Genomic DNA, 10,000 nt, shown 5'->3' with positions numbered 1-10,000 from the left:
ACCCCTTCCCCTCCTCCCTTCTCCCATCCCCCTTCCCCCTTCCACCCCTCCCCTGCCCACCCCACCCCCTCCTCCCCAACCCCTTTGTGTTGGACTTGTTCCATTATGAGACGGCGCAAGCTACACTCTCTAAATCACAGGCCGGCCCGCGCCCATGTTGACAATAATTACGGACTCATAAAACAACATCAGGGAGAGTTTTCCTTGTGCAGTGTGCTTTATTGATATTTCAAAAGCACGCTCGCTACCTACGTTAAAAAAAAAAAAAAATACGTATTCACACATCCGTATTTATAACGTCCTCTTATGCGATTCTTGTTCCCGTTTCTGATTCTCGTTCTCCCTACTCTGATGTGTTCCTGTTTCTGTTTCTCATTATCTCTACCTATTTTCCTTCCTGTTTCTCCGAGTGCTTCCCTTGGCCCCTCTGCCTGTCTGTCTGTCTGTCTGTCTGTCTGTCATTCTTGTACTCCCTTTCCTCCCCTTCCCTAAGTCCTGTCTCTCCCCTCCTCCTCCTCCTCCTCCTCCTCCTCCTCCTCCTCCTCCTCCTCCTCCTCCTCCTCCTCCTCCTCCTCCTCCCCCACCCCTTTCCCTCCATCTCTCACTCTCAGCCTATACCTACCTATTTCTCCCTCTTCCCCTCCTCCTCCTTCTCCTCCTCCTCCCTTCTCCTTTGCCCACACGCCCTTCCGTGCCGACGCGGACCCAGGCTGAATAGGCCCCAATCCCCGAACGTGAGGCCTGAAAGGTGCGGCTCGGAGAGACCTTCGGCGCGGCGGCAGGTGACGAGGACGAGGCAACCCTCCCGAGCATCACTCCCCCCTCCCTTATGCCCCCTTTTATCCCTTCTTCGTCTCGCTGCTTCATTTGCTATCTCTGTCTCTGTCTATCTGTCTCTCTGTCTGTCTGTTTTACAAAATTTTGGTGTGAAATATCTTTTCCTTTGGATGTTTCTTGGTCTTCCCCATTTTTTATCTCTCTTCCCCTCTTTCTCCAGCAACAATTGTCTATCTCTTCTTGACCTTCCCTTCCTCCCGTCTCTCCATCTATCCCCGCTACTGTCTGTCCTAATCTCCCCCCTCCCATATCTCATCTCTTCTTTCCACCTACCTCTAGCATCAATTACCAATCTCTCCTTGCTCTTCCCTCACTGTTATCTCCCTTCCCGTCTATCTCCAGCATCGAAAGTGACGACATCGGGCAGCAAGGGGACACACCCTACGGACAGCGATTCACGGACAGGCAACGGGCACGGCAAAGCACACCCCGAGAGCAACGTACGTGTTTGCGGGGGGGAAACAAGCTCACGCTATGGGGGCCAGCTCTATGATGTACGATAACTGCAGGAAATGATGCAATACCGCTCTATAGGGGTTACCTGTAATGACTATGTTTATGGCATCACTGGTGGGGGTGGGGTGGGGGGTTAAGGGGAGAGTCAGGTGTATAACCTCACAGCGGGAGTTGGGGGGGGGGGTCAGGGACGTGAGAGAATAGGGGTGGGGGGTAAGGGACGACCGTATGAATTCAGTATGTGTGCATAAATAAACGTTACTCATCAAAATAATAATCATCCACACAGCCATGGCACTATTAATAATCAACCCTGATCATAAGCACGCGCCATAAACACATTTTTTTTTCTACCACCTAATTTCATCCAAAAAACAAATACTGTACGGGCCCCAATGCCAATTTACGCGCAGCACAGGCCACCAGGAGCAGGCGATTACCCAGCTGATCGTGGTCCACGGCTTGGGGGCAACACCGAAGGGGCCCTCCAAGCCAAGCCGCGGGGTTTGACAAGCCAGCTCAAACTCACGAAAAACTCAACGACCAATGTAAAGCTTTACCAATTCTCCTTCCTTCTGGTATCAGTATAAAAAAAAAGGGAGTGACGTTATAAAACAGCGTTAACAGTAAATTGCTTTCAAACAACTCGCGGATTAGGAAGGAAAAATTACAACATTTTCTTAACCCTTGTTTGATTTAGGTTGAGGAAATTGAAACAGATAAATCTCCCAGTTTTCCCAAAACAAACTGCGGTAACAAAGAATACACATGAGGTTCCATCTAACAGGCCTTGATTTAACGGCCTAAAGTATCACTGCACTATTTCCTTCACTTTATTTGCAATAACCATTATATTTAACGGTCTGTTAATACATCGCATCTAAAGCTAAATCAAACTAATGATGCTATATTATATCAACAAAAGATCACGATACAGACTTGCGTATCCATGTAGATGAGAGCAAGGATTAACTTAACAGACATTACTATTCAAAGGAAAGCATTGTGAAGGGACCTATGTTATCTGCATAATCTGTATCATCTGCCGGACGAGATGAATCGCAGGAGGTAAAGAGGCGAGGAAGATCTCCGACGCGACGTGACTGAAACCAAACACGTGGACCCACAGTCTCCGAGGGCCTCCGGACGTGACCCTATATCTGAACTGAAGGATGGACACGAAGCACACCTTTGCCTCGTTGCCACAGGAGCCGAGGTCACAATGGCAAGCAGGGGCAAAGAACGCCTCTTACGAAGTACTACTACTACTGCTAATAGTAGTATTAACAATAATAACAACAATAAAACAAAACATTGAAAGGAAATCCGGTGAAAAAAATAAATCTTGATTTCTCGAACTTCCTTTTTTTTACAATAACAGAAACGAATAATTACATAACACTCACCGCTTTTTTAACGAAGGAAACGAATCCGTAACCCTTGGACTTGAGGGTGTGTGGGTCGCGAACCACACGACAGTCTCTGTGGAAAGAAAGAATAAGGGTCAATACTGCTAATCCTCGTGGGCGTTTCCTAGGCTCTTAATGCCCGGAAATAGAAGCTGTGTAAGGGAATTAGTGATGAATAAAATGATGTTCTCCCGAAGGATGGTGAGAAATGGTGAAGGATGGTGAGCAGGGAGGGTGAAAAGAGGGGATCTCGATGTCGCTTGTGTTAGAGCTGGATAATTAAATTTTGGATGTTATTTGCCTCCCCCATAAAGATTAACCAAGAATGTATACAGCCGATGCAAGAAAAGAATTTGACGTTTGATAAGTCTTGATAAAAAATAGAGGAAGGGAATTAATGATGTGTTTACCCGTTAGATATGGTGATGACAAAGAGTGATTATAGGATATAATTGTGATGACAGTCATGATAAAAATAACATAAAATGGAATAGGAAAAACAACCTTATCGGGTGCATTTAGATATAAAGGAAATACACTATTACTTCTCTATTTCCCAGTGGACTTAGGTAGACAAGGAAATGAAAGAGAAAGAGCGAAATCAAACCTGGTTCAATAACAGGCATTTTAATATTATAATCCCGCATCAATATTCTCTTTCAGTACCAGCCAGGCATTGTATTGGCAATAGGCTACCAAAGCGAGCGAGCAAGAGAAAGAAGGAGGGAGGGAGGGAGAGAGAGGGAGGGAGAGAGAGGAAGGGAGGGGAAGGGTGAGGGAAAGGGAAAGGGAAAGGGAAAGGGAAGAGGGAAGGGAGGGAAGGAGGGAGGGAGGGAGGGAGGGAGGGAGGGAGGGAGGGAGGGAGGGAGGGAGGGAGGGAGGGAGGGAGAGAGAGAGAGAGAGAGAGAGAGAGAGAGAGAGAGGCGGAGAGGGGGCAGTGAACGAGATAAAAGAGAGAAGAAAGAAGCGAGAAGAGAGAGAAAAGAGAAACGAAAGGACGAGAAGAGAGAGAGGTACAATGTTGCCAGCTTTCTTTCTTTCTTTCTTTCTTTCTTTCTTTCTTTCTTTCTTTCTTTCTTCCATCCTCTCTTTCCTCCCTCTCTCCCTCCCCGAAGTCTCTAAGGCCCCCTCCAGCCACCCCTCCCTCGCCCTATCCTACCCGTATCCTATTCCTATCTTTAATCCCTCCCTCTATCCCGACACACGCCGATTGATGAAATACTTACTGGCGCATGAAGCCTGGAATGTCACCCACAAATGGAATTAGAATGAAGCAGTGTTTGGCTTCACGCAGTTTTACCCTCGACGATCACCTCCTCCCTCTCCCCCTCTCGCTCTCTCAGTCCCTCCCTTCGTCCTTCCTGCTCTCTCGCTCTCTCGCTCTCTCGCTCTCTCTCTCTCTCTCTCTCTCTCTCTCTCTCTCTCTCTCTCTCTCTCTCTCTCTCTCTCTCTCTCTCCCTTACCTTTGTTACTTCCTTCTCTCTCTCTCTCTTTCTCTATCCCTCCCCCTCCCCTCCCCCCTCTTTCCCACGCCGGCCTCGATCACGGAGCGACTTTTGTTTATTCCTCTTTCCCTCTTTTTACACAAAAGCCCGAGTGCTTAATGAGACTCCCACCCCCACCGCCCCTTATCTTTACTATTACGCGAAGCCGAACCGCGGCACGGATTATGCCCCCCGCGCTATTTACTGATAGTAGTAAACGCAGCGAGATTTGCGTCGATAGTCCCGTTTAAATATAACCAAAGACAAGCCCGGAATGGGATCAAGAACCACCGACTGAGACTATCGGATTCCATTCCGGCTGGGCGTTACGTGCTGCATTTGAATACAAGATCGCCGCGGATATTTATCACCCCCCGTTCCCGGCGCATATAAATACCTGCATTTCCTTCCATACCTCATACGTGAGTGCGCGCTTGTGGTTGAGGGCGCGCGCGTGAGGATGCATGCATTTGTGTGTATGTATCTATGTGCTGTGGATACGGCTGGCTACGTGTTTCTGCTCGCATACCAATGGATACTGTGCAGTTAAGTTCGTATATCAGTCTATCCGTCTACCTATCCAAATAACTTTATCTATATATATATATATATATATATAGATAGATAGATAGATATATAGAAAGAGATGTAGATAGACAGACAGATAGATGGTTAGATAGAGACACAAGGAAAGAAACACTTCAAACTCTCTCTAACCCCCAAAGCACACTCCTACAACCAACTAATCAACCAAACATCCAACCACACTACCACACCACCACAAAAAAAACAAAAACAAACCCACAGCCCCGCCACACGAACAAAATCGACCTTAAACCGGGCCAACGCCACCCAATTCCACGTGTGGATGGAGCCGGGTCGGCAATCCGGCGCTCGGGCCTCCGCATCTCGCCTCCCGCGCCAGGAGGAGGCGGAGGAGGAGGAGGAGCAGGAGGGCGGAGGACGTCGTCGCTCCGGATCTACGTCGGCCGTGGCGTGGGCGGTCGCTGGGGTTGGAGTTCGTTTTTATAATTTTTCTGAGTTATTTTTTTACGTTTTTTAATGTTCTGTGTTTTTTTTTTTTTTTTTTTTTTACGTTTTTAATGCTCTGTTTTTTATAATTTTTTTTTTTCTAGAATTTTATTTTTATTTTGTAACGTTTTATTTCCTTAACGATTTCTCTGATGGGGGAGATGGGAGTGTTTCTTTTTTGGGGGGCGAGTAGTGGGGGGGGGGGGGCTGAGGGGGAGAGGGTTGGGGTTTCGGGTGAATAAGGTGCGTGTAGAAGTCTCCTTGTGAGATATCTTATGGTTTATTTATTCATTTGGGTTTGTGTGTGTTCGGACAGACGTTTTTTTTCTGCTTTCTTTTTCACTTTATTTTAAAGGTCCTTTCTTCGGACTCAGGATCCAGGATCACTTGCGGGGCAACTTATACACACACACACACACATACATACATACATACATACATACATATATACATACAGACATACATATATGAACTACCAATGCGCGCACCCTTTCCCCCACACGTAAATACACGCACACTTGACAAATATGAAATGAATTAGACCCTCTCCTATTTCAATAAACGAGAGGGGACACACGCACACAGTGCCTAATCTCTTAACCCTTGCTGAACTCATCTTAATAAAACATCATAAAACACTAATATTCCCACTTTAGAATCACTCCGCTTATCCCCAAAAATATGACAATCACAAACAATTGGAGCTTATAACAACACCAACAAAAACAAAAACAAAAAAAACCAGAGAAAAGCAATAGTCCTACACGCTATGTTAAGTCTCGAGAACGGCCCAGCGCCCACCGCCCGCGCCCACCGCCCGCGCCCACCGCCCGCGCCCACCGTTTAGTGAGCGACCGCGGCTCACCTCCCGCCTATACTCCCAGCTTCGTTAAACCTACAAACATCCCTACAAAGATTAAATCGCCACTTCCACTTCCCTCCCATCAGTGTTAAACCTTCCCCTACTGTAAAACCACCAGTGTTTGACTTCCCGTTCCAACAGCCTCTATAATTACCCTATAAAACCGCCCATCTGCCACTCAACTGCCCATTTTTTCCCATCCCCCGAACCTTTTAATCTCTTCCGTTGCCTCCTGCTCCGCCATCGCCGCCTCCTGCAATAACTTTTCACATCTTCCCACTTGTCTCTTCCTCGACGATCTCTCTCTCTCTCTCTTTCTATCGTTCTTCCCTGACAGATGAGGATAAATGTGAATGCGTGTGGACCTATTTGTCATTCTACCTATGCGCATATATCTGTTTGTCTATCTTTATCTATCTCTCATCTACCTACCTATATATCAATCTATCTATCTGTTAGATATCTATCTATCTACCTATGGGGTTATCTCTATATACTTTTCTTTTTTTCATTGTTTCAGGTCATGATTCTCCTGCATTCACCCCCTCCCTGCCCCCTCCCCCTCACCATCCCCTGCCCAGCGCTGCCCCCCTTCCCTTCCTTCCCCTGCACCCGAGCGTAGCCTACCCTGCCACCACCTTCCAACATCAATCTTCCCTGCCACCAGCTTACCATCACTCTTCTGAGCCACCGGGTATATCTCCCGAGCCTCACGCGACCAAACGGTTCGAAATTCCCCGGTCTCCCCCGCCGTATTTCCCCAGCCTCCCTCGGCAACCCGGCAGGCACAAGGGAGGGAAGAGGAGAGAAGAGGGGGAGGAGGAGGAGGAGGAGGATGAAAGACATGTATAATAAAGACCCACATTTTGATTTTATGAGGCTCAAAATATTACATGTTGGGGAGTATAAGGTGGGGGAGAGGGAGAAGGGGGGAGAGGAGAGAGAGGGGATGATGAGGGGGGGGAAGGGATGCCCGGTGGGTCTGGCCTACCCCCTTATAGATTAACTCCAACGATACGCCACGACATTTGACGGACGCTCTGCCCATGAATATAGAATGCTACTTTAGCGGGGGCCAAGTGGGGCGCTAACAGCCTCGCCGGTAACAGTAGCACACGTGGACGCCTCTGGAGAGCTATGATTAAGTAATAACCAAAGCAGAAATCCTCCAGGTAAAAAGGAAGAAGAAAGAGAGGAAAAAAAGAGTTGTTTACTTATCTTTGGCAAGTAGATCGATCGAATAAATATCAAACACGGAATAGTGATTTCCTCTGATCTATTTTCTCTCACTTTTTCCCTCCCTCTTTTCTCTCGTCTTCAAACTACATTTCCTTCCAGATCTTCCCTTTAATATTGTAGCACTCATACATACCCCCCTCCCCCCCATCACCATATTTTTTCCTCAAATCACAACCTATTCAGTGCCCCCTTACAACTTCCACCTCCCTTCCCCTCTCCAATCCCCTTCCTTCCCTCCCCCTCCCTTCCCTCTCCCGTTCCCTCTCTTACCTTCCCTCCCCCTCCCTTCCCTCCCTTACCTCCCCTCCTCCCCTTTTATCTCCTACCTTCCCTCCTCCTTTTCTCTCCCCATCCCCTCAGACCCCTTAAAATCTTCCCCTCCCCCTCTCCCCCTTCCCTTCCGTCCCATATAATACTCTCCCTCCCCGTGTCCCCCCTCCCCTCCCCCCCTTCCACCCTCGTCTCCCCGATTCGTATCAGCTGACCACCTCCATCTTCATCGCGGACCATCATAACAATAAGAGCAGAAGGTCCTAGGCCCCTTGGTACTCCGGAGGGAGAGAGGGGAGAGGGGGGGCAAGGGGAAGGGGGGAGAGATCGCCGTCAAAACAATGACTCTCGCCCTCTCTTATATATGTCCTTCGTTTATTTATTTATTCATCTATTTATTCTTTATGGTCGACCGACGGCTGGGAATGCTGTGTGAAATTGGCTCGGCGATTGGCTACATCTATTTACTTTCTTTTCTTCGTATCTTGTTTGTTTTCGTTGCACGCAGGCTAGTACAGTAAATTTCGTCCATGTCTCTGGTATGCGCATTCTAGTCTCCTTTTGGCCAGTCAGTTTTCAGGCCAAGTATGCCTGCATTTAATAATACACACACCACAGCGCCACCTTTCTGAAGTCGAATGCCAAACCCTTATGGAGGAATGCGCGCACAATCGAATCTATGCACGCGTAGAGGCCACAGAAATCGACAACATTCCTTCCCAAGTATCAACCACAAACACGCATGCACGTACATACATACACGGTCATACGCTGACAACCGCATACCGAAAATAACAACACCAATGCATATACGACCCGAGATGTCCCTGCCCCTGCCCCGCCCCCTACCAATTCCGACGTCCCTCCCCCTCCCCCTTCTCCCCCTCGCCCCTTAGCACAAGGGACTCTATAACGCATTCGGAGGCTATAAAAGACATTAGCGCTTGTGGAATGTTGACATACCGGCTTCGAAATACTCTTTACATTATCGCCGACAATACCCGCTTTCCTTCATGTGAATATTTTTTTTTTCGCTACTTCTACTTTCGCTTGACAAATTTTGCATGATTTCGAGTGATTGATGTCGACGGCCAATCACGCGAAGATCAACGTGAGCAATAACGGGAGTTCGTGCGTCGGATTGCATTCTTAAAAGAGAAAAGAAAAAGAACGAGGTAAAAGAATAAATGCGTTCCTTTTATGCTATTGGAAGTAGTGTGGTGTCAAGCTCTAAGAGCGCGAAATAGGTTATAGATCCAATCCAAGGTGTGCGCGCGTGTGTGTGTGTGTGTGTGTGTGTGTGTGTGTGTGTGTGTGTGTGTGTGCGTGCGTGCGTGCGTGCGTGCGTGTGTGTGTGTGTGTGTGAGTGCGTGCATGAGAGCGTAAGTGCGTGCGTAAGCTTAATTCCAAACGTACAACGAACTGATCAACCGACAATAAAACTAACAACAACTTCTAAAATGATACTGAAAAACGACCAGAATCAAACCGCACCCAATTAGACTCTCCTCGCCAGCCCTTAACGACGCAAAAACGCTGAAAAATAAAGCGTACGTGGTTATTAAACCAAATACACACCTTTGCCCGTCCCCTAACTAAACAGCCGACCCGCCCGACAGCGGCCACACAGTACACTTTTATTTTTATATTAGACGAGAACCGCGACAGCCAGAGATAGATCACTTGGGTCCTGGGGCTGGGGGGAGGCAGAGAATGAAAGAGAAAGAGAAAGAGAGTGAGAGAGAGTGGGGAGGGAGGGAGGGAAAGAGTAAGAGACAGAGATTGAGAAAGAGAGAGAGAGAGAGAGAGAGAGAGAGAGAGAGAGAGAGAGAGAGAGAGAGAGAAGAGAGAAGAGATAGAAGAGCGAGAAAAGAGGGAAAAAAGAGAAGAGAGAGAGAAAGATAAAATAAGAAAGAGAAAGAAATAAAGAAAGAAAAAGAGAGAGAGAGAGAGGGTAGGCCTAAAGGGATGAGGACAGAACACAGATATAGGCCTAGGGAAAAGAAAAGAAGAGAGACAAGAGGAACTTTGAGGGGAGCAGCAGTCACATTATGGCGGTATTATAGACCGAAAGTCCCCCGGCTGTCTTCTATAAAAAAAAAAATATATATATATATATCGAGAAAAATATATATAAACCATCCACTAGCAGGTTTCTCCTTGATCGCTGGTAAAAGGACGAAGATAATAATCGATATATTTTATTCATAGTACACCCGGTCTGGTGTTATGCTCTATTATTTACAGCAGCCTATCAAAATCTACTTCGAAGTACAAAGTGTATATCCAACACCCACCCTCTTTCGACCATCCCAGCATTAAAGGTATATGAGCTACCTCCCCTGCCCCTTTCCCCTGTGGCCTTGCGTAATGTCCCTTCCCTTCCCCTCATCGCTTCTCATCCTCCCTTC

The 10,000-nt window shown here is 47.4% G+C and overlaps 1 protein-coding gene across 1 annotated transcript in view; it reads right to left on the bottom strand.

Moving 5' to 3' along the window:
* Positions 1-2,308: 2,308 nt before the first annotated feature.
* LOC125032155 (nucleolysin TIAR-like) overlaps positions 2,309-10,000 on the bottom strand; it is an 808,116-nt gene continuing 800,424 nt past the window's right edge. The window contains exons 5-6 of the mRNA XM_047623263.1: positions 2,700-2,775; positions 2,309-2,482 (exon numbers count right to left, since the gene is read on the bottom strand). Of these exons, the coding sequence (XP_047479219.1) occupies positions 2,309-2,482; positions 2,700-2,775 (250 nt within the window). The remainder of the gene's footprint in view (positions 2,483-2,699; positions 2,776-10,000) is intronic.

The sequence above is a fragment of the Penaeus chinensis genome, chromosome 1 (assembly GCF_019202785.1).
Source record: "Penaeus chinensis breed Huanghai No. 1 chromosome 1, ASM1920278v2, whole genome shotgun sequence".
Classification (NCBI taxonomy): Eukaryota; Metazoa; Arthropoda; class Malacostraca; order Decapoda; family Penaeidae; genus Penaeus; species Penaeus chinensis.
The sequence above is the reverse complement of the archived record's forward strand: the minus strand, read 5'-3'. Positions and strand labels throughout refer to the sequence as shown.